Here is a 25,776-nt window from a genome sequence, read left to right on the forward strand (position 1 = left end):
CATAATTTACATATAATATAGTTAGATAACTTAATTAGTACGTTTTAAACCCTAAAACCATGAAAAATCAACATTTAAACCCCAAATTTATAATTAAACCAAATCTGAAAATTTATTAAATAAATTAAACATGACAAAACTCATAAATTTATAAACTTTAATAACCCAAATATAATATCAAACCATAAGAATAAGAATTCATAAACAAAATTTAATAAAGATCAAAACTTTAATTAAAAAAAAAAAAACAAGAATAAGAGAAGGGGAAATAAGGGAAGGAGAAAGGGAGGAAGGAGGCAAACTGCTGGGCTGGGCTGCTGTGGTCGGCGGCAGGCAGTGGCGGCAGGCGGTGGCGGCAGCGGCGGTGCTGCTGGCGGCAGCACTGTAGCAGGTAATAATTTTTTTTTTTTTTTTTTTTCTTTTCTCTTCTCTTCGTGAAAGCAGTAGGAAGGAGAGTGTTTTTTTTTTTTGTACGTGAGTTTTGAGGGAGGAGAGGTATAAGGGTTTTTATTTTGGGCTTTTTAATCTCCTAATTAAATTAGGAGTGGTATTCCTAAATAGGCTAGGATTATTAATAATAAATATAAAAAAAAAACACTACTTTATTTTAAAAAAAACTTCCATAAAATAATTTTTTTAATAAAATTACCATAAATATAATTACAAGAATAACATATAATTAAATTATAATTAAATTAAAATGTGGGGGATTACACTCTTATTTCAAATATTTTTCAAAACTAGGAGTTAGGTGAGATCTCATACTAACTACGGTCACGGAGCCGCGCCCGTGGTCGTTGGATGTTTATTTGATGTTTCCGAAAGGAGGCATGGGGTTTTTCTTTATTGATGTTCCAAATGGGACATGGGTTGGACAACCTTGTCTATTGCTAAATCCAATGAATAAATTGAAATGAGTTAGCTACTATTAGCTAGTGGAGTCTTAATAAATTAAATAATCGAGTCGTGTGTTGAGTTTGTTATTTAATGATGCGTATGATTGATTATTAGTAGCATGTTAAGTACTTCCTTATTTTACTTTGCAGCTTGTATGTACTCAGCTTTGCTGATTGCGTGCTTTTGTGTGTGTGTCCTTCTTTGGTCATGGCCTTCGCCTTTCAATGACCCTGTGACGATCCAATTTTTACACTTGTAATATTGGGGAGCAGAATAACCGCAGGTTCTCTCACATGCAGCATTCATCAGGGTTGTGGGATCTTGAGTAGAGAGTTGGTTGCTTACATTTCTTTTGCCTTGCAAGTTTGAATTTATTTTTAACTCGATTTTATTTGACACTATTTCTCTTAGTTTAAGTTTGTTTAAACACTGAATTTAATCACTTAGTATTTCTTTGGGGTTTTGAATAAGGGCCTTAATGGTTCCAACTTGTAATTCTTATTTTGATTTAAATACTTTGCTTTGAGGTTTATTTAAAAATGTTTTGGTTTTCCGCTGCTAATTTCTGAGATAGCCTTAACGTTTGAACACGTGGCGGTAGCACACCAGTAATTCTCTTGAATTTGTTCAGGTTGTTTACAGGTTTCTCACAGGTTTTTAAGAGAGAATTATTGGGGTGTTACATATGCATAACAATTCAATCAATCCAATATCGATTCAATCAAGTAAAACAACTTTTCAATTTCAATTCTTGATTTATTAGTGGCAATCAACATTTATTATTTATTCCTTTACTACCTCGGTGTATAAACACCTTGAGTGCATAAGGCACCCCAAAACCTCAACCTCGTCTTAGAAGATTTAAATTCTTCCTTTACTCATCCTGCTTGCATAATCATGAATGAGTAATAAATTAATCATTACACTAATCATATACCTTTGCCTCTAAGCGCACCTTGCATAATTAGAGCACAAATAATATTTGCAATATAAAATAGTGCACGTCATACGAAATTCACAATGTATAACCAAATAATTTAACTCAGTCATCCCTATACATGATACTAAGTTCTCGATCCGTCGTCCTTAAACATGCACCTAAAAGAAAGGTTTTATAACTTGTACGTACCTTGAGCAAACGAATTGGTATGCCACTCTACTAACTAGAAATCACCTTCAATAAACTCCTCTCCTAAGCCAAATAATAACATCTCAATCAATACCCAATCAATCAAATTTACAGCAATACTAACTTACTTTAAAACCTTCAAAATCCAAATCAAACAACACTTTAAAACTTTCCCTTTTGTCAAAATTAAAGGCTTATATATAGTTCTTTAAATTTTTCTTCATAAAAACCTTAAAATACACTCTTATACATGAAATTACAGCAAGTTCAAAGTCTAATAAAAATCTAAAAATTATATAAAAACCCCTAAAAAACTCCCTTTTAATAGGTAATCACACCCTTTTATTAAAATCACAACTATACTACTTTAAATAAAATTCCAGCATTTTAAACTAATCGAAAACCACTTCAAAACTTCATCTTTATACTTAAGTTATCCATAGAAAAATTAAATTATCTCTTACCCTTTAAACTCAAGGATAAAATTTAAAAAAAAAAACTTCGTTAAAAACCAAAAACTGCCCGAAAATCATATTTAGAGGCTGAATTTGGCCACGATAGAATGGTGCTCACTACTAAAGGTAGTGAGTCTTTCTTAAAACGTTGTTTCCACATGGAAAACACTATTTTTTTGTCAAAATCGGATGAGTTTAGAACCTGATCGTGATTAAAATGGGATTAATATTAACGAACGGAAATCTAAAAATTAAAACACGAATCTATGTGTTCAAAATAATCTGGAATTAAGTTAAACTAATCAGTAGTTATAATCACCAAAATTTCAAAACATCATTACTATAAAAGCCCTAAATCAATTGTTCATAAAAACCCTAAAATCATGATTTTCAATAAATTGAAACCCTAGGTTTATAATTCATAAAATATGAAATTTATAACATAAATATAATCTGAAATTTATAATCTTTATACCATTAAAATATAATTTGATACTAAAAATATAATCTTTATACTAAAATCAAAACCCAAAACAATTAAATTAACATTAAGCAAAATAATGAAACAAAGGAGGATGAAAATAAGACTAACCTTTTTGTGTGGGAAATTTTTGGAGATTCATGGGGTATTTATAGGAGAGAATTATTGTAGGGTAAAAAGAAAGATTGGGCCTCATAAAAATAATGGGTCGATTAAGTAAACAAATGGGTTAGGCTTGTGTGATTGGACATAAATTGTAGAATAAAGGTGCATAAAATAATTTGTTCTAATAATTTTCGACCCAGATTAATAATTTGAAACTTTTGAAATTAAATTATGAAAAAAAAACAAATAAATATTATAAATAAAATAAATTTTCATTTATAAAATATTTAAAAATACAGGGGATTACAACCAATGTGAAGACTTGTCTGGGAGACAAGAAAGCTCCTGCCAAGGACTGCCTAGGTGAAAAGGTTGAGTTTAAGGACAGATAGGTACTACTGTCCATATCATCAATCAGGTTGTCATACTATAGAAAATTGTTTCAAGTTCAAAGACTTGGTCCAAAGATTGATTGATAACAATAAACTAGTTCAAATCCCACTAGAACAAGATGCTACCATTAATGGGGTTTGGGATAGCGACGACGAGGATGTCTACCTCAAGGACGTCGAAGAAACTCTACTTTCTACAATATATCCTGTAGGAGACGTTTGGGATGAAGAGGATTCACCTATAGATGTCCTCACAATATCCGGGAGAATGCAACCTCCCATTACTACTCAACCTATTCTCACTACTCAACAACTTCCCATACCAATCATAGAAGACAACAATGTTGTCAAACAATTAAAAAAGACTAAGGTCGAGATGAACGTATGGAAACTTCTAGCTACATCCCGAGAACATAGAGTTGCGGTAATGGATGCCTTAGCTAAAGTGGGGATAGATTCGGACACCACTCCTGAGGGGTTGGCTAACTTTCTCACGAGTGATCTCCCGAGCCCTATTAATTTGATCACCTTTTCCGACAAAGATCTACCGCCGGAAGGTGACAAGCACAACAAAGCTCTAAACCTCACAGTAATCTGCAAAAGAATGAACGTCCCTATCACTCTTGTAGATAATGGATCGGCAATTAACGTTTGTCCACTCAGAACTGCGAGGATGTTAGGGATAAGAGATGATGATTTATCCCCATCAACACAAGGGATAAGAGCCTACGATAACTCACGTCGCCAAGCATTAGGCACAATTACTATGAACATAACGGCGGGAGTAATTGAACATGCCACCACATTCATTCAACTTATTGTTGGGATGCCCTTGGCTTCATGACCTAAAGGCAGTCCCTTCATCTTTTTACCAACATGTGAAAGCCATAGTTGGAGGAATACCAATTACAATCGATGCTTCACCTATGAGGATCAAAACAGTAGAAAATCCACTAATCAATGTGGAGCACGATGAGAATGACGAAGATATGTGGGGCTTTAATGAAGAGGTCTCCTTAATAGGGGAAGATGAAAGGACCCCTCTCCGCTATGACCTCCACTCCAACATGATAACCAATGCTATCCTGAGGAAACAAGGACACTTCCCTGGAATGACTCTAGGAAGGAAGAAAGGAATAACGAAACAGATGGGACTACCTGGCCTCCCTAAATTAGATACTTTCGGACTTGGTTTCGAACCGACTCTCGAAGATCTAAAGCGAGCCCGGGAAAAATCAAAGGCACGTAGGAATGCTCACACACAAAAGAAAGTAATCCCAATGGATCAATATCCTCTTACTTTAAATAAACAGTTCATAAGAGAGGGAGAAGATTACCCATGTTACGAATTTCCAGAACCCTTTGTTGTAAACGGCATAAGACAGCTCGCGGTCAAAATATTTCTGGATTGTTGCTTTCTAGATGAGATCCTAACTCCTGTCCATAAGGAAAAAGCACCCTCATGCTTTGACTTTAATGTCATGGGACTTCTCTTTGGGTGAGAAAAGAATGAGCCTAAATATACAGAGGATAACTCCTCACGCATTCAAACAGTCCTACAAAGAGAGAACTTTGATCCTTCAGAACTCATCACTCCAGTAGAGGATTTAGTGCGAGGATGGCGTAAGAAAGTGAAGGTGACTACTGCAAGCGGAAAGAAGATCTCAATAACTACAGGACAAGGGCCAATGTTCGAAGAATCATCTGAGTCAGAGTCTTCCCGTATCAAGTCTTTTGAGTCTTTAGCTGTAGCACCTCCCTCTAGCTCTTCTATTTCAGCATCTACTCCAAGGATAGTTAGCAATCAAGTCCCAACGGACATCTCTCTATTTGATGTAATGATTTCTGAGTTTAATAATATGTCTTTTTCCCCTTATTCCTCGTGTTTTTCTTTAATTCAAGATGACGAGGATTGCTTAACTAACGATGAAAATGACAAAGAAATTATTAAAGCAATGGAAACACTTGAAAATAAAACGCTAATAATTGAGGACACTGAAACGGTTGATATCTCAAAAGATCCAGTCATTAAAAGAGAAGATAAAATCGGACTCACGCTAAACAAAGATGAAGGAACCGATTTAATTAATCTACTTAAAGAATTCATCGATGTATTCGCTTGGTCGTATGAAGATATGCCAAGCATTAGTAGAGAAATAGATCAACACACTATACCACTAATCCCAGGAATGAAACCTGTAAAACAAAAGTTACGTCGAATGAAACCCGACGTAGCTCTTAAAATAAAAGAAGAAGTACAAAAACAAATAACAGGTTTTATCGGGGTATCCAAATACCCCGAATGGGTCGCAAATGTGGTCCTAGTTCCGAAAAAGAATGGTAGGGTTCGAATGTGTGTCGACTATCGAGATCTAAATAAGGCAAGTCCAAAGGATGACTTCCCTTTACCACACATCGATATTTTGGTAGATAATATAGCGAATCACGCACTTCTCTCGTTTATGGATGGATACGCAGGGTACAACCAAATTCTCATGGCCGAAGAAGACATGGAGAAAACAACATTCATAATACCTTGGGGTACTTACTGTTACACGGTTATGCCATTCGGGTTGAAAAATGCGGGTGCCACTTACCAACGAGCAGCAATTTCCCTACTCCATGACATGATGCACAAAGAAGTCGAAGTATATGTGGACGACATGATTGTGAAATCCAAAGACTGTCCAGGACATCAAGTGGCCCTAAGAAAATTCTTCGAGAGGCTAAGAAAATACAACATGAGATTGAATCCAGCTAAATGTGCTTTTGAAGTAACCTCAGGCAAACTCTTGGGATATGTCATAAGCTCTAGAGGAATAGAGATAGACCCAACCAAGATCAAAGCAATCATGTCAATGCCACCCCCCAAAATCGAGAAGCCAATTCGAGGACTTATTGGTCGATTGCAATATATAAGTAGGTTCATATCTAAGCTAACAACAATATGTGAGCCAATATTCAAGAAGCTTAAGAAAAACGTGCCAGTAATATGGGACGACGAGTCTCAAAAAGCCTTTGAGAAGATCAAAGCCTATCTCGTCAATCCTCCCGTATTAGCCCCAGCACTTCCAGGAATCCCTCTAAGGTTGTACTTAACAATCACCAAAGAAACAATGGGAGCTATGCTCGCACAAGAGGTAGAAGGAAAAGAAAACGCATCTACTATCTAAACAAAAAGATGCTCGAATATGAAGCACGCTATACACCACTTGAGAAATTGTGCCTCGCATTGGTGTGGGCCACAACTAAGTTAAGACACTACATGCTTGTTCACACAGTCTTTGTATTGTCACGAATGGATCCTCTCTAGTACTGAAAAGAAGATGATTTTTAATTGGGTGGGCCCCACTACTGTCTACAGTAACGGTTTTCGTTATCTAGTAGAAAAATAAAAAGAAATTGAGTTTGAGTGGTAGTTAAATAAATTTTTTTTTTGTTCTGGTAGTTATTTTCAAAATTAAGCATTTTAAAGGTAGTAAAATACAAAATTTCCTTATTCTTATATATGTAGTCAAAATTGAACCTTGTGGTTTGCCTTTATATAAATTTTTTTTACCTATTAACAACATAATTGACAATTGGTTTAGATGGTTAAATAGTCATCTTTGTTATAAAAGGTTGAGAGTTCAACGTAATAGTTAAGATTGTTTGAGTGTTGATGTGGCATCATGAAACCTTTGAAAGGTGACATAGCGCAATAAAAAGTGGACTACGTGGCACGTCAACGTTTTTAGAAACGCCTTTTAATATATTATTATAGATAGAATATAATAAGTAAGTATAGATAAGTATAGATTTCTTAAACTGGGCTGACCCACCCCAAACGTCTGATTCCTCAAATTTAACTCGGTTGTTCGTTGTGGTGTTATTTTCATCAAATATGTTTGATCGGTAATTACTCGCTATTCGTTCCATCATGTAGCTCTTCGTACTTGCTATTTTTTTCTTACATTAATTTTTTTTTGTTCAAAGAAAATGGTTGGGAAAAATGAAAAAAAGAAATTAAAGAAAAGAGTTGTAATTAGTAAGAAGAAAGTAAAGGAAATTGAGGGGGGGGGGGGGAGAAAATAGAGTTGATCATTGGGCGGGTCGGGCTGGGCGAGGCCAAGAAAATCAGCCTACTTCTCAGGCCGGGCTAAGTTTCAAGTCAAAAATCATGTGTCCAACCAGGCTCAAAATGGTCGGACCGTGCGGGCTTTTTGGGCTATTTTCAGTCTTGGCGAAAAAATCAACTAAAATTGCATAAAAATGCATTCCCAAGCCCACCCAAAAAAAAAAATGTGCCGGGCCAACCCGATTTTGTCCCAAAAAACTGCCAAAAACCCATCCCAAATCTTGTTCAAGTGGATCATGGGCTTGAGAGATAGTAGTAATTAGGGTTGTGCACAGGTTCATAATGGGACCAGCACTTATTGGACATGAAGACCTAAACATGTATGTTGAGGGCCGATGACTGAACTGGAGCTGTTTTTTTTTTTTTAGGTTCACTGCGATGTTGGACTTGTTTCTTATAGTCCTACTTTTTATTATTAGTAGGCCCGTTAGAAAGAGAAATGCTAAAATATAACTCCTTCTGTCCCTAATAATTTGCCCTATACTCATATTTCACTTTTTAAAGTTTTAGCTGAATGAAATTAATGACAAAAAAAATTAATTGTGTGACAAAAAAGCGGTGGGACCTAAAGTAATTATGTGAGAATAAAGTTGTGGTCCTCATGGCTATATATGGTATATAAATTAATTTAGCAATGTTTAAAGGATACTCTTTTATGAAAATTACGGAATAAAATAATAGTGGTATTGGTGGGAGAGAGAAACAATAAAATAATAGTGGATCCTTACCACATAAGGAGTGTTGCAATTATTATTTGGAAAAATTGCAAAAATTAATACAACCTTTGGCCCATTCTTTTTTAATAATACAACCTTATGATTTTTTTTTTAATTTTTTTTTATTAATACAACCTTTAGGGCTTTAGGAGGTTTTAATTTTAAATAAGACAAAAATCGGATATCCAGTGCATTTTAAGGTTAGGAAAGGGGAGAGGATGAGTTTATGGTGGTGGGGATTGGGAAGGGGGGAGGGAATATCCCCTTCCCTTCTCCCACCTTAAAACCCACATAATCTTCGATTTTGTATTGTTTAAAATTAACACGCTTAAAGGTTGTATTATTAAAAAATAATCAAAAGTTTGTATTATTAAAAAAGAATAGGCCAAAGGCTGTATTATTTTTTGCAAGTTTTCCTTATTATTTTCTTTGTTCCTAAATTATTGATACAACCAAAATGTATTAGTTTGACCTTAGACATAAGTTTGACCTTAGACATACAATTATATTATGAAATATTAGTAAAATAGTTGATATTATGAAACTTTATATAAATACCTATTTATTATTTAACACTATATTCAATGATAAAATTTATTTATAATGCGTTACTAAATACAATGGTCAAAGTTAATATATGAATTGTGAAAATAAACCAAACGAGTCAGTTATCAAGAATGGATGGAGTACGAGACAAAAGTAAAAATAGTTTGCAATTATCATAAAATGTAGTGAAGTATATATATATTTTTTCTTTTATTCCTATTTCTTGTACAGCTGCACTAAACTCCACAATAGGGTTTTGGATTGGATTGAACCCATAAGCAATAAATTATGTCATTCAACTCAAACACAAGACCAATTTCTTTCAATCCGAGTTCAGTTCGATCCAATTCACTTTTCGGGTCTAGACCGGTTTTCGAACACCATTAGCATTTAGCACACACGTCTCCTCTTTTTTTTTTTTTTTTTTTTTTTTTTTTTTTTTTTTTTTTTGAGGAAAACACACACGTCTCCTTACCAAAAACCCCAAGGATTTTGGATCAAAACTGGATAGAGGTGAATCAGCTACACGGATGCTTAATTTGGAAACTTGAAGGCATCAACTAGCTAAACATGTGCTGGCTCAGCTGACACTTTTCCACATCATCATCATAATCATGTATTAATTATCATCATCTTTTGATTTACTAGTTTCTAAATAAAACCATTACAATAAGTCATTTTATATTATTGCATGCACTAAAAAAATTCAGAAATTCTTTGTCTTTTGTTTTTCAACTTGCTTTGACTTTCACTCCATTTTTCGCACTGATCAGTTCCAAGCTTAATCCTCTTTTCGCCATTTTTCTCAATTTTGTTTCTGGGTAAGTTACAAATCCAGTTTTTTTGATCATTTATTTGTGTTAATTTGAGTAATTTCCATTTTAAAATTCAAATTCCCTATTATATAAATTAGTTATTTGATTTTTGAATCATGTTTTTATCAATAATATTATGTATTTGCTGATAAATACTTACAAATTTTTAATTCTAATCGTATATGAAATTTTTGCCACATTTCGAACAATTGATCATATTACAATCTAATCATATATTATTGCAGGAGAAATTTAGACAAAGAAATGGGTTCGTCCAAAAAAGTGGTGGGTTTTGTGGGATTTGATGATATCAGTTTGGAGTTGGCTGCTTCACTTGTTGGCTCTGGTTATGCTGTCCAAGCTTTTGATTCTCAGGTTGTGTTTAATTTTAGTTTTAAATTTTTTAAAATTCATGTATCTTAGAATTGCAGTGCTTGATAGTGTGCGTAAATTGACAATATTCATTAATGTTATGGTTTTGATCGATCGCCTTTGGTGTGGTTTTAGTCGTAGCCTGCCCGGTTTTTGTAATGTGATGTAGCTCCATTTTAACTACAAAATGTTTCACAATAGATAAATTTGTGGTGTTGATTGAAAACTTTCTCATTGACATTAGAAGTATGGTAAAGTTTTCAATAATGTATTGTAGTACTCCATCCGTTTTGTTGGTTGTTCTTCATGTTTTGCCTTGCATGTTTGTTAATGTACGTCTTTGACTATTAATATCTGTAAGTGTGTCATAGTAAAAATTTATAAAAATTTGCTATTCTTATGTGTTGGTAATAATTATTATATTCTTTCAAACTGTGTTTAAAGAAAAGATTTATACAAGAACACACAAAATAAAAAGAAAAAAAAAAAAAGAAAAAAAAAGAATGGAGGGAGTATAGTTGAAGTGCAGGAGCTTGATGCTTTTGCTGGATTTAAAAATTGAATGAAAAAGTTGCTTGAGGTTCGATACTTTGATGGTCTGTGAGACTGTACTGTGACTAGCTTTTCAAGGCCTAAGTTGGTTGTACATTTCTAGGTGTTAGTGTTTTATAATACAAGGTCTAAATAAATTTCGACTATGATGTGATAAAGAAAGAACTGTACAAGGATTCTGAAAATAATATTCCCTGTCTATAAAATAAAAATGTTAATTCTTTTCCGCACATCTTGAAGATTATGGTCCACAAGTATCCTTCTTCCATGTATGTTAACCATGCCACAATAGATATTACAGAGTGGTTTTGTTGCCTTTTTGGCTGCACCTTTGAAGCTATTGGTTGGCATTCTTGGCAACACATTTTAGTTCATGGAAGATGATGAAGTTGTGATCCTTTTGCTACTCTTATCTATTTCTATTAGGCATGAATGTGTCAAATTCATAGGCTAAGAATAATAATGGATGCCTATGTCCTTTGAAGAATGAACATGTCTGTGTCAGTTATCACCATGCCATTGATCACCTGGACGAGTAACACCTGATTGACTCTCCCCTATAGTCAATGTGAAAACTTTTCTTCATTGTACTGTTCATAGATCATGGTGTCTCTTTTTTTTACAGGCTAATCTAAGATTGATAGATTAAATTGCCAGACCAAAATTACATCATTTTTACACCCCATATTATAAATATTTGTTACAGTTGTAAAATATCATAAAATATGGTTGTTTGCAACCTTATATTCTAAACAAAATACTCACTTTGTTTAATTAGCTTATTTTCCCAAAATATAAATGTTCCATTGGTTTATGGTCTAGTTGAATAATATGATAATAGTTGCGGCTCATTGGATAAATATATTCCAATTTTGTATTGTAGTTAAATGGAGAAATGTGGTGACTGAAACTAGAACAAAGTATTCATTTGATTACATTTTTGATAAAGCTTATTACTTCATATATGAGTTGCTTGTTGGAATGTTAATTTTACTCAATTTATTCTGTGCTATCTTCCTTTTCTCTTTCAGCTTGATAGTCCCTTGATGGGTGGATTTTCAAAGAGGCTTGGGGGAACTAGATGTGTAAATGCAGTGGAGGCTACTACAGGTATAATTTTAACAATCAACTATTGTCCTTACCTTTCACAACCTACTTGTCAAGATCTTAATATACATATATGAATATAAGGTCCAAAAGATTGATAAGATGAATTATTTTTAGCTAGATATTTGTCATGAAGGTTTCCTCATAAATGAAAATTCTAGGAAATAGTGCTACTTTATGTGTTGTGTTGAAGTGAAATGCAGTTGAACTGTTGAACTTAAGTACATGATTGCATTTTGATGGATGAAGGGGCTTGAATTAGTCTGAGCTGTAGGCAACAATTTGTTTCTGGGTTTAACCTTTTTTGTATCATTGATTAGGAAGGTAATTTTTTATTCTATCGTATCAAGATTGAAGCAGTTTGAGTGACTAGTGGTATATTTTGTTGAGAAGGGGTGTCAAAAGTCCACTTTTAGTATGACATATGTTGTTAAGAATCCTAAAATTGTCCTTAGAATACTCATTTCCAAGTTATTTGCGATGATATCTAATACAAGACAAAGATGAACCGATTCAAGAAATAGGTTTTAAGTAGCTTTCCAAGTCCAACTCTATCCCAACAATGGGGATCTTGGGTGGCTTTTAAGTAGCTTTTTATGGAGAGTCACTTGAGGAACACTTTTGGCCAAGCACTGTTTAATTGTTTTTTGGGTGGCTTTTAAGTAGCTTTATCTCTAATTGTGTGACTTGTATCCATGAGGGACCATGACTCTCCGATTTGTTTTTGGCCCGTACATGGATAATTTTTATGAAGAGACACTTGCCAATTTTGGGGGTTATTTTTGGGTTGGTATCTTGTAGAGAGATAATGGTAGAGAGGGAGGAAAGAGCCAAAAGCAAATCGTTAGTTTAGGTTGGGGTTATTTTTATTAGAGATAATCGTATAGTGTTGGTTTAAAAATTTATTAGTTTTGTTTGGTGTTTTAGTTTCTGTTTGCTTTGTGCTTAGCTGAGATTTTTTTCTTGGCTATTCTTGAATTTTCTCTGATTTATAATCTCTTTTTTTCTATTAAAGAAAAAAAGTTACAGTTCGAATTTATCTGAAAAATTTTATGCGATTCATTTCACACCAAATATAGCTTAAATTGAAGTATCACAGAAATTGTGAAATTAAATTCTTGTCTTTCTTTTAACTGTTACTTGCAGGCGTTTCAGCTATAATCCTGCTGGTACCGCACCCTGCTCAAATTGCTGACATGATATTTGGCCAAGAGTGTATTTTGGAAGGTGAAGCTCACTACACTTGTTGGACTATATTCTTATTAATATTTGTTCACTGTTATATTTACTAATGTCAATGTCTTCAGGATTGAAGAAAAATGTGGTGGTAATTCTTCGTACAGTCACAGTATCTGCTGAAGTTCAGAAACTGGAAAAACGTCTTATGGGTAAATCAACTATCCTTATCTAATGACATTTGCTTTTATAACAAGAACCTTCCTATATTATTTTTATCAGATGCAGTATTTATGTAAGATTTTTGTGATTGGTTGTTGATGCATTTTACTCAAGGGCTCTTAAAGTTACTTGAACATTAAGGAAAATAAATAGTCTGACATTGTATCATGACTAATGAATGTGGTATTCTGCAAAATGACACGCTCAACAAATAGTTGTGCTACTGTACCAATCTTTGATCTCGGAAAACATGTCAATAGCAATGCCCATTTAAAACATGCATGGAAAACCTTTCACTCACAAGTCCGGATAAATCAGCCACCAATAATCTTGTTTTACAGTCAACAATTATTAACAATACCTCATAATCCACACATTATCCCTATTCCCTATAACACATAAACCCAACCCAGGAACGTTTTTAATGTGATGAGGATTACATCAACAATCCTGGGAACGCTCACTATCCTAACTTCCTATGATTACATCGACATACCTCATGAACTCTCTCTACTTCCCAAGATTACATAAAAATCCATGTGAGACATGACTGTCTTTAAATTTACGCTAATTTAAAAAGACCCATTCTTACACTCCCATCCTTAGTAGTATTGACACAAATTACCCAATGATTGACTCGATGTGCATTTTTTTCCCTATCCAATGCGTGATTGTGCCTAGTATGGTTGTGCCTTGCCTAGCACAGTCATGTCTTGGTGCGTGATCTACAATTGTGTGATTTAAAATTATTTGGAAATTTATTATTATATCCCACTGCAGCTATGTGGAAACAAGAAACAAAAATCCTTCTGGAGAAAAGCTACGAGAAGTATTGGGTACATAGTATGGTTGTGCCTTGCCTAGCACAGTCATGTCTTGGTGCAACACATATTCTTCTTTGTTTCATTTGGTGGCCATCGGAAATTCACTTGATGGCATGATGCTGTCAAGCTTGCTTGTGCTCTCCTCGGACCACTCTATATTATCCGAAGAGTTTTATTTTAAATAACTAAAAGGAATATACAAATTTTACTCGAGTAATTTAGCTTTGTCATCAATGTCAAATTAGATGTTAATTGAGTGTATATGAAATTTTTTTAGTATGTGAAATGTATGTAAAATGTCACCCACTTGGATTTTATGTGGATCATGAAGATGTTCTTCTCTTTTAGAATAGAAAGGTAGCTAAATTTGAGTGCCTGTTGCTGCTCTTAAAATGTAATTGATGAGTATATTGATAGGATTTTGTGGAGTAATAGAGTCTCTAGGACATGTGGCCAATTTCTCCTTGTGTAGAATCAATTGAAGGACTACACTTATGTGAGGTTGATTTCCAAAAGCTTTGGGCTGTGTGTTCATTAGATGTATGACTATGACTAATATACAGCCACACCTGTGTTTTAACTTTACAATGAAGTGTGTATTCTGCTGGTGTGTGAAAGAAAGTCCTTTTGCTGTGTTTAGAGAGATCTGTTACTTATTTGAATGGAGCACTACTTGTGTGCTCATAGTTGCAAGGAAAACCACTTTTGAGTATTTTCTGCATCAATCCTATTGATGACTTAGTTGCGAAGGAACTCCACAGTATCTAATCATAATTGAAGAGTTGAAACAGTTGTGTTTATAAAATATTCAATGCAAATAATGAATGACTATCTTCAATTTTATTGAAAATTGGAAGTGTGTCATACTGATCGATGCAATTGTGGTACTTTTAGCTAGTGGGGGTATCTGATTTACTCTGCTTGTGGAGTGGTGATTGTCATAATGGTTGCATTATATCTATAAAATGCTAGACGCGAACTCTATCCGTAATTACATGACCCAGTTTAGACCCGAACAAAAATCTACCACCGTGAAAGTTGATGTTTCTCAATTCTCATATTGATTATCATTATTTTAAGCTAATTGACATTAGACCTGTATATGACCCAAATCGAACCACTTCATCTTCTATATTTGACTTAGTCTGATTTCAGACTGAACTTGACCTGATTTCCACCTCTTCCTTTTTAAGGGTATTAAGGTCTGTGGTATAGTGAAACTATATTAACATTACATGTTTTGTATAAGACTTGTAAACTTATGAGATTAAGAGGATGATTTGTTAATTTAAATCGTGACATTGCCGTTTAAATCAGGCAACTAATTTATTCTATCGTTTTGCAGAGGAATATGAGATAAATGCAGTGGTTGATGCTCATATCTATAGAGGAACTTCTGAAGATCTGAACGGGAAAATCATGGTTTATATTTCATCCCTCAAACCGAAAGAATGCTCACTTTGTTAAGAACTACAGTTTCATCTTTATTCACATTGTAGATGTTCTGCTGTATCTAATTATGTTTTCTTCTCAAATTTTCAGGTAATTTCATCAGGGAAATCTAATGCAATCAATGTAGCGCATCCTGTGCTTTCTGGTAGCCATTAGTTATTAATTAGTTTTTTTTTCCATTATTTTTATTATTAGAATTTTATTTTATGAGTAATAAAAAGTGTGTAAGTTATTTTGTATATCACAAATAAAGTTGCGCAAACCGGAAAGCCTGTTCATTGACTGCATAACTTGATTATTTTGTGACAGCTATGTCTGAAAAACTATATGTTTTGGAAGGTGAAATTGGTGCTGGAAGGTAAGTATCTGTCTTGTATAGTTTTATGTGTGTTTGAATTTTTTTTATGTAATCATATACACGAGCTTTGGATTTGGTTGAATGGTTATTAATATGGATTTGGTTTTTCCTAGTATATTGGGATCAACTTTGAGTCTCACGTTCTTCAGAAAGGCATTAACATTTACTTTAGGAAACAATCATCTCCTACTTTTTCATTGGTACTTTAAAAGTTTAAAAGGTGTACAATTTTGACTTGTAGTCCAGGACAGTAGATTACAGATTACAATATAACAATTGCTATATACAAATTAGATCCTGAATTCTATCTTTTAACTATCTATTTTGTAGTCTGTTGATGTTTTTTTGCATTGAAAGAATTGAGATTTTTATTTTTTCAAGCCATTACGAAACATGTATTATGTGTTACATGTTATTTGCACCTGTGTCTGTCAAGGGTGTTAGGTTTCATTTGGCAATATTATGTGTCAAATAAATTTGCGACGCCTTAAATGAATTATTCAATTTCATTTTTCATTCTGCAGTAAAGTAAAAATGGTTACAGAGCTACTTGAAGCCATCCATCTTGTTGCTTCAGTTGAGGCAATCTGTCTTGGAGTGCAAGCAAAAATTCATCCTTGGATACTTTACGACATTATTTCTAATGCTGCCGGTAATTCATGGTAAGTATCTCAGTACCACTAATGTCTGTTGTTGATGTAATTATCAGTGATGAAAGACCATGGTATAAGTCTAGGATCTGGATGAGATCACACTAACAGTCACAGAACCACTTTCGCGGGCAATGTAGATGGTTTGTGGCTGTTGCAGCCAAAAAAAGCTGTAGTGGTATGCTCAAAAACTTGTATAACCCTGGTGATGCGGTTGCAACTTAATACCATGGCAAAGATTATTATTATACTATGGAATTTGGAACTGATTGAATACAAAAGCAGAATTAGACACAGGGCTTGAGAAAGGCAGAATGCCATGAAATTTAGACATGTTTATAATTTAGTTTTTCATTCATAATTGTCAATTAGTGTCCGGGCAGGCTATTCTGCAAGTTTGCAACCATACTGTTGCAGTTGATTCACACTTAAATGGATTTATGACTGCAGATCAATAAATCAATCAAAGCCTTAATCCCATAAACGAGGTCGGCTACATGAACCAAAAGTGATTATTCCGTATAGTCTTCTACAAAAATATTCCTCCTCCATCCCTTACGATCAAATACTTCATTTTCATTCAAATCCATATGCTTCATATCCTTTTAAATGGTTTTATGACTGGAGATTTTGGAATAATATAAGTTATGCTTACTTCAAAGCTAGATAGTCGAAGAATGTTTTAACTTTAAAAATTTAAGTAAATTATCCTGTATAAAAATCTTCTGAAATTTGATATGCTTGACCTTCATCTTGAATACAAATCTGCTTGTGATCAAGCAAAGAGGACTAGTTGGACAAAGATGAAGTTGAACAAAAAAAAAAATCCCAGATTTAGCAATCTGTGCAACAATGTGAAATGAATTATTTGCTCCCATTTTATTTGAAGCCAGACCTTGCATACATGCAGGATTTTCAAGCATCATGTTCAACAGTGGTTAAGGGCTGACCATATGAAGGATCAGACTTTAAGTACCCTAGTTGATAATTTGGTAAGACTGTTAGATATAATATTTTTTTGAGAGCAGTTAGACGTATTATTGTTGTTATAATTGTCATTGTCCAGCTATACTGGGTGATATGATGTGGTGTGTTGCATCTGTGCAACTTTTTGATTCAATCTTAAATGCCTTCTTTATCCATACGTAAGAATCCAACTTTGATTTGGAGAAAAAAAAAGGCGTTGATAGTTGATACTGTGAGCATTTAATTACATGACACATTCCCAAATCCATGGCCATGTTAAAGGATATCTTACCTATTAAACATTTGAACCAGCCACCATTCTATTTTTGACAGATTAGGGTTAAATAGGGTTTACCACTGGGTAGTTTATGCTGTTTTTATAGTTAATTATGCATTGAGAATTTTTCACTCCTGTGTGATGTTCCCAAATTTTTACTGTGAGGCATAGATGATTATTTTCCCTGCGCTTTGTTTGGGTAGCAAAGAAGGAAGGAAAGGGAGGGGAGGGGAAAAGGAGGAAGGGAAGGGAAAAGAAAGGGAGGGAGAGGTGAGCTCTATTTTCCCTCCAAATCTCTCCAATTTTGGAGGGATTATGCTTATTAAAGACAGAGGGAAAATGGATCCCTCCATCTCCTTCCCTTTCCTTCCCCCAATCGTTTACCCAACAAGAGAATTTGTCTCCCTCTCTTTCTCTTCTCTTCTTTTCCTTCCATTTCTTTTTTTCCAAACAAAGTGCTGATCTTTTAAAAATAAATTCACAAGGGGACTTTCTTTGTCCTTGCGTTGGAAATTAGAGGAAACATGAAGTGGCTCAATAAGACGAGACATCCTGGAGTGGATGCTGATTTATAGGATTAGCATTCAGATCAGTGATATATATAAGTTGAAAAAGGGTCTTAGAGAGTAACCATATGAAAATCCTAGCATTCTCTAGCCAAATGCTGAGAGCTGGTAAATGTATCCAATCATAAACCTTGCAAGCGATTTTCTAAGTTTCATTATTTCATCTGCTGAAATAATCTTGCAAGGATTTTTTCCCCATGCAATGCAAGTCCTTGACCTATTTGTAATGCCTAGACAATGTCAACAAAACTATGTGCCCTTTCACATACTTAATTCCTGATTTATGAAGCGTATTCTATGGACTTGTAAGAGAGTATCCAATGATGGACTCTTTGACTTTGTTGTAGATACTCTCTTACAAAAAACTCGTTGGTTTTTTAGAAATTATCCTTTTTCTTAATTTTTTGAGGGATCACTTTTTTTTTTTTTATTTTTTTTTTATTTTTTTATTGAATTACTTTTTTTTAATTTTTTTTTATTTTTACTGTTAATTAAATTAAGAAGTGCTAACAAGAGAATTTGTTTCCCTAAAAAAAAAACACAAGAGAATTTGTTCTGTTTATTGGATTATATACTCTAGATATGTTAATCATTGTCAAGTAATTTGATTTATTTCAAAAGATGAGATCACTTATTTTTATTGAATTACTTTTTTTTTTTCCTTTCAAATTAAGAAGTGCCAACAAGAGAATTTGTTCTGTTTATTGGATTATATATTCTAGTTATGTGAATCATTGTCAAGTAATTTGATTTATTTCAAAAGATCTGCTGCTGTTATAATTTCATTTGAATTTATTTGTACTTTCTTATTTACTCAATGTCTGACAAGTATTTGAACTGGTATAGTTATGCTGTGTTTAAATTTTGCTAATTTATGCTGCAAATACAGGGAGCTATTTTAGGTTTGGCAAAATCTCTTCCATTTCCATTGCCGCTTCTTGGAGTTTCGCATCAACAACTTCTTGGTACTAATAGCCAAATCTTTTATCTTTTTTGCTTATGTATTGCCTTCACCTGCTAAATTTTTTATTCGTTGTTGATTATTTTTGGTTGCTTTCAAAGGGTGTTCTCATGTGGGCGGAGAGGAAGACAATGCACCATTGTTTAAGGTGATTCTGGCTTTGTAATATCTATTTAAAAGATGCTGCTCCTGTTGTGCTGGACTTCAGCCTATAGCTAGTAGTGTCCATACAATGTCATTGTTACACATCTGGTGCTTGCCATTTTTTAATATAGGTATGGGAGAAGGTTTTAGGAATAAAACTCAATGAAGCAGCCAATGAAGAAACTTACAACCCTTTGGAACTAGCAAGAGAGCTGGAGTCTAGGTCAAAATTGGTAAACCGAGTTGGTTTCATTGGTCTTGGAGCAATGGGATTTGGCATGGCAACTCACCTACTAAAGTCAAATTTGACTGTCGTTGGCTATGATGTAATTCCATTTTCTCTTTCTGCAATTCGTTTTGTTCTTAAATGGGCTAGAAGAGACCATGTTTTTTCATATATTATTGTTATTATTTTTTAAAAATCTATTTATAGTATTCTGTTTTTTTAAAAGTTCCTGCTGTTGCTGTCCTTATCCTACCTTTGGTTTGGGCTACACTGTTAGGTGAAATATCTTTCCACAGAGATCTGTTTCTGTGAAGGTACTAAAGAATATTGTAAGGGTGAAATATTGATCTCTATGTCAGGAGAATGTACTAATCACTGTTAGGGAACTTCTCGTCTAAGTATCTAAACCAATCTGTTGTTATCAACCCTGAGCATGTCACTGGATACTCACACATACCGTTTCTCAAATGACATAGAAAGTGTTCCAGGCAGAATGTAGTATGATCTAGAGAAGCTCCAGCAAAAGCAACAAGTGAATTCTACTAACTTATTGCCTCATAGAAAAGCTTTTGTTCAACTTGTGCTTCTTTTAATATATCATCGACTTTAGCTATCTATCTTCTTGGACCCTTAATCCTTTTCTTTTCCCTGAATGAATTTGAAAATTATTGTAGGAGTTTGAGAACAATTTTCTTTATGGTTCCAAAAGTAAACTGAGGTTGAATTGGGCCTGAAAGAATCCTGGCATTTGCATCATCATTTGCTGGTGATCAGTCCACATAATTGGTTGTCTTCTAGGGTTGCCTTAGTTCTGTTTGCTTGGAAGGGTCCATGCCTCCACATCAGGCTTCTTCCTGACAAAACAGTCGGGAGAATTCGCAGCCTGGAGACATGTACACCAGAAAAAAATTCCTTTTTTAAATAGCTACTTTGAATCATGTTGACAAATAAGTAATTCCAGTTTACATGTTGATGGTTAATGGATAAACCTGGATTTAATTATCTATATCTCAGCCGCGAATGAACTTTCACACCATGGAAAAACTCTCCAGTTCTTAAATATAGACAAGTGATGTAATTTTGCTTGACTAAGGTTGCTTATTGATGCCATCATTGATTGTGCTGACGACGGCATTAAGGATATATAAGTATAGAACCCACAAATTTATTATATCTGCACAAAATTGTTTGCCTCTTGTTGTTCCTCCACCCCACCCCACCCCCCCCCCCTCTCTGCCTTTTTTTTCCCTTTTATATTGGTCTTCAGCAGACTGGATATTGTTGCTGTCAAAATCTTCTACTCATTCGATGATGCTCCTAAGTAATTTGGTTATGTCTGCTTATATATGTTTTGTTTGTTGCATTTAAGAAAAATACTTTACCGTTATTATAATATAATAATAGTATAATGTAATATAATATAATATAATGCATGGCAGGTGTATAAACCAACACTTTCTCGATTTGTCGAAGCGGGAGGATTAGTGGGTAACTCTCCTCTAGAAGTAGCGGAAGGTATATTAATTTTTTTTTTTACCCCCTCTATTGGGACTTTGGATGCTAGATTTGCATGTAGTGTGGAAGAAGTCAGTGTAGGACTGTTGGTTTTTGTGGTTTTACTGATAATATTCTGCATCCATGATGGTTTGGTACTTTGTTGTTTCCTGAATTTAATCGCACACAATAAATCAAAGAGCTTTACCCTATAACCCCGGGTGGAGCCAATGAGGTTGCAAAAGGGCTTGTTCATCTCCTGCCTCATTTTGTCTCTGTATTTTTCTACACTTGTTATATTATAAACTATAAAACATGTATAATATTTATTAAGATGACCATAAGTTGTAAATTAACTGCCTTATTGAAACACCGTATTACTTGAAATTTTAGAAGACATTTTTTCATGGAAGCATCTGATCCAGAAATGTCAAGTTTGTCTATTTTTCCATGCTTTCCACATTAAGTTTAAGTATAGGATGTTTCTCTACATATCTAGAGTCATACGACAGAGTTACAAAGCTTCGTTTTGGGCAGTTGCCAATGGAATATTTTATGCCATCTTGATTCAGTCTGAATGTTTATCTTCAGGTGCTGATGTGCTTGTAATAATGGTTACAAATGAAGCTCAAGCAGAAAGTGTCCTTTTTGGAGATCTGGGCGCAGTCCAGGGTATGTGCCAGCAGCTTGTCTGCCTGGAGGATTAATTTTACCGCATTGGTTTATACAAAACTTTAAGAATATTTTAAATGCTAGATTTGAAAGACTTGTAAATTTTGTCAGAAGAAACATCAGAATATTTTCTTTGTCATTTAAGTGGCTTGTGGATCTCTTTATATTATGTTCCATGGAGGTGGTGTAACTACTCAGAAAAAGGAGTACGAGCAAAGGAGGATGAGCTGCCCTATAAAACAGATATAGTAAATTACAGATCAACCCAGTTGCTCTGAATCTCCCCAATAGGGCAATCCTTGAAAGCCCCCGCCGCCTTAGTCCATATGCTTGACAAGACTTATTGGCCTACAATAAATAAAAAGAAATATTAACACGTGCAATGACCTGGATGTTTCTCTCCAGCAACACACACCACAAAATTGGCATGAAAGCGTTTGTATGGAGACAGTATTAACATGACGTTTTCTGATTTTTGGTTATGGGTCTCGTGTATTTCAGCTCTTTCAGCTGGAGCAACTATTATTTTGTCATCCACAGTTTCTCCAGCATATGTGAACCAACTGGATCAACGTTTACAAGGTCTGTATATTATTTTTTATGTATCCCCCTTTTTTTTTTTTTTTTTTTTTTTTTTTTTTTTTTTTAATATCTCTAGCATAAATGTTGCACTTGCTTAGAACTCCTGTACATCGTCAAATTTGTGACCAGTGTCCTGTCAAATTAATGTATATGTTAAATGAGTGCAGGCAAGAACTTAAAACTGGTGGATGCACCTGTTTCTGGTGGTGTGAAAAGAGCATCCTCAGGAACTCTTACGGTGTGTAAATAACTTTCGGCTTGGCTTTCCATTTACTGATTTTAAAATCGTAACTATTTGTTTTAGCTGCGTGAAGTCTATAACATGAATATTTAAGATCTTTGGTTCTTTGCAAATCAATCACTATGCATGTAAGAAAAAGGCGTCTCCACAATATTATATCCGGACCAAATACATGCATAAAGAACAATACATTGTAAAGTTTCAGAATCAATTTGAATATAGCATCCATGGTGTTATTGGTGTTAAAGCACTTTTGCATTAGTTGCAAAGATCTCATTTATTTGGCCAGATGGGTGCTAATTTCTTCCGATGACTTGAAACTATAAGTTATAGTCAAGAATATATGGCACTTTTCCGTGCTGTTAGATCATTTGGTGACTACTATAACTGACAATTGCAGCACATATTCATCAGGTAATGGCATCTGGAACAGATGAAGCTCTGGAGCAGTGTATTTCAGTGCTTTCTGGTAATGGGTACTAATCCATCTGTTCATAATATTTTCCTTCAGTTATATAATGATTAAACTGATTGGTACTTGCATGTCTTGTCCATAGCATTGAGTGAGAAGCTATACATCATCAAAGGAGGATGTGGAGCTGGAAGGTAATTTTGGAACTTTTCATTTTTTGGAGAATTTGTACTTGTCTGATTGTGTTGTTTTGCTAATTGCTGGTGGTGACAGGCTGACAGCATAAAATCATGTCATCTTTTCATATAATGTGATCCATCATGATTTTACTTATATTTTCTACTTTCCATTTAGAAAGTGATGTTGAATGCAGATTCACTTAAGTTTGGCCATATTAATACTAAACAAGAAGAAAATCATTTTGGTTGGTGTATTTACATTTCTCTATCTGTACTGGACCATTAGACACTGTAGTGTCATTTCATGTACACTTTATCTCTACATCTATTCTGAATGGAAGGAGGGAAAAATGTAACTGGCTACTGCAGCTATTGAAATTCTATCACTGCAATGATGAAATTTTACTGTTATAGTCATTTCATCTACACTTTCTCTATAACTAATTTCTGAATAATTAGAGGGAGACCAAGCATTATGTGACTGACCCTTTTGTTATGGTATGTAGCTGTGTTAAGATGGTTAATCAACTACTTGCTGGAGTTCATATCGCATCTGCAGCTGAGGCATTAGCCTTTGGTGCTCGCTTGGGTCTGCCAACAAGAAAGTTATTTCAAATCATAACCACCACCAGTGGAACATCCTGGTAATTATTGACAATTGCAATTGCAAATTTGATATTGGATTTTTGCCCTATGTAACATGTAGTGCATTTTGTTAAAAGCTTCTTTCACTGATGCTCACAAGTACTTTGTCTTTTATATCTTTGGTACTCTTTTTTATGTAACAAAATTCAAAAGGCATGCTTGTTTGTAATACTGTTCTGGAGTATGTGAACCTTCAGCATACTAGGGTTTCTATTACATGAATAAAACAGTAGAAACCACCGTGGTATATTTCACTGTCTTAGGAAATTTTCTTGATCTAGATCATGTGAGCCCATCGCGGGTTGATAGTTGTACTGTATTGCAAAAATTCTAGCATTATGTTGAATTTTACAGTTCATTTTACTAATTTTCCTCTCTTGATGTTTACACAAATTTTACCTATACAATATGAAACAACAAAGCCTTAGTCTCAAAATAATTTGAGCTCGGCTAACATGAATTTTCATAAGGAACTGTCCAATTTTGAAATACTCAAACGGTATTAAAAAAAAAGGCAAGTTTAGTAGAAGAGAATGAGGAGACACATAATTTGGTTTATCCATCCCAAAAGGCCCTTTCACGATTTGTGACAATATTTATGATCAGATTCAGTGGTTTTGGAGGTCATAAGGAAGTACTCTATGTACCCTTTTTTTTGCTCAATTTAAGTCTTATTTTTATCTTACTATTTTTAAAAAGTTTGATAGGATACTAGTCAGTAGCTATTGTAAGTGTCAATTCTTGGTGTGATTGATAAGGAAAGTTTTAGTTTAATCTGAACTTCTTAATGTGATTAAGTCAAAGCGTTTATTGCAGAATGCATCAGGATGTGGAAGGTTACAGTGATGCGTTGTCGGTTTTACTTCATTTTCAATTTTATCAAACACTAAAATCTGTCTGCCTTTTCTTAGAAGACACCTTAATATTGATAATAAGTTTGTTGACGCTCTTTGCAATCGAGAGCAATATATTACAAATCCAGTCATCCTACCACAGAAGATTCAATTTCGTTTATTGTATGCCTTCAAGTTTCAGCCACAGACCAAACTCTTCATCTTGTCATAAGATTACTAATGTCATATAGTGATTATCACATTATGTGGGATTTGCGCAGGAAGTTGGTGTGGGTTTGCAATGAAGTTAGATCTTGAAATTCGATTCCATGATTTTGTTTCAGTTATGGATATAGTGTGTTTTAAAGATGATAGTATATTTTAAAAATGATTCCATCATGAGGGAGATGGATGATATATATATATGTACGAGTATAAATCTGTTAGAGGCTTACACTCTTCATTCTGTTCTCGTTGCACAACTGAATTCCTTATTCGTCAAAATAATCATGTTGCTAAAGACCCTTCAATTCACTGTTAATATGGTTATCATTATTCTTACCTGCTTCCTTTTGCAGGATGTTAGAAAACCGAGGTCCACATATGGTGGACAATGATTTTACTCCTTATTCTGCACTTAACATCTTTGTGAAAGACCTGGTTAGCTAAAGTTACTTACGCACAACCAATTTATCTGCCTTCAAGTGTATGTTTGTTATAATATGGTTATTATTACTCATTTCAGGGAATTGTTTCTCATGAATGCTCATCTCGGAAAATTCCACTTCATGTAGCTGTCACAGCACACCAATTATTTTTAGCAGGTATGTATATTGGATTTTATTCTCTCTATATGACAACATTGTACTTTTTTTTTTCCAATTTTTATTCAATCGATAATTTTGCTATGCTCTTTTTCTTTTTGGACGGTTCCTTACGATTATTCATGTTAGCCGACCCCAAATCATTTTGGGACTAATGCTTTGTTGTTATTGTTGTTGTTGTATATGACAACATTGTGTACTGCATTCCAATTCAGTTCTTGCATTAATAAGGAATCTAGAAACCAAGTATAGCTTTCCTGTTGCATATTCTTGGGTTGTAACTTTTGTTGGTGTTTAATGGAATGGGTCTGAGGCACATTTACCTGATTAATTGTGCTGATTCTATGGAGGTGACAGCTAAAACGCTGGTTAACATGCAACATCCAAT

At 34.2% G+C, this 25,776-nt stretch overlaps 1 protein-coding gene across 2 annotated transcripts in view; it reads left to right on the forward strand.

Annotated features, from left to right (window-relative positions):
- The first annotated feature begins 9,309 nt into the window (after positions 1–9,309).
- LOC145606742 (uncharacterized) overlaps positions 9,310–25,776 on the forward strand; it is a 28,668-nt gene continuing 12,201 nt past the window's right edge. Inside the window, exons 1-23 of one of the 2 annotated variants that reach the window (XM_081662566.1) lie at positions 9,310–9,454; positions 9,612–9,659; positions 9,899–10,028; positions 11,609–11,687; positions 12,831–12,911; positions 12,992–13,072; positions 15,252–15,328; positions 15,449–15,503; positions 15,668–15,716; positions 16,241–16,378; positions 17,277–17,358; positions 19,065–19,140; positions 19,238–19,284; positions 19,412–19,606; positions 20,946–21,021; positions 21,592–21,672; positions 22,174–22,254; positions 22,422–22,492; positions 22,910–22,964; positions 23,053–23,101; positions 23,593–23,730; positions 25,143–25,224; positions 25,310–25,388. In XM_081662566.1, coding sequence (XP_081518692.1) covers positions 9,918–10,028; positions 11,609–11,687; positions 12,831–12,911; positions 12,992–13,072; positions 15,252–15,328; positions 15,449–15,503; positions 15,668–15,716; positions 16,241–16,378; positions 17,277–17,358; positions 19,065–19,140; positions 19,238–19,284; positions 19,412–19,606; positions 20,946–21,021; positions 21,592–21,672; positions 22,174–22,254; positions 22,422–22,492; positions 22,910–22,964; positions 23,053–23,101; positions 23,593–23,730; positions 25,143–25,224; positions 25,310–25,388 — 1,783 coding nt within the window. In that variant the 5' untranslated portion in view covers positions 9,310–9,454; positions 9,612–9,659; positions 9,899–9,917. Of the gene's footprint in view, positions 9,660–9,898; positions 10,029–11,608; positions 11,688–12,830; positions 12,912–12,991; positions 13,073–15,251; positions 15,329–15,448; positions 15,504–15,667; positions 15,717–16,240; positions 16,379–17,276; positions 17,359–19,064; positions 19,141–19,237; positions 19,285–19,411; positions 19,607–20,945; positions 21,022–21,591; positions 21,673–22,173; positions 22,255–22,421; positions 22,493–22,909; positions 22,965–23,052; positions 23,102–23,592; positions 23,731–25,142; positions 25,225–25,309; positions 25,389–25,776 lie in introns of both variants that reach the window. The other variant, XM_081662565.1, reaches the window with a different exon arrangement.

This window comes from Chenopodium album, chromosome 23 (assembly GCF_948465745.1).
Source record: "Chenopodium album chromosome 23, dcCheAlbu1.1, whole genome shotgun sequence".
Taxonomy (NCBI): domain Eukaryota; kingdom Viridiplantae; phylum Streptophyta; class Magnoliopsida; order Caryophyllales; family Amaranthaceae; genus Chenopodium; species Chenopodium album.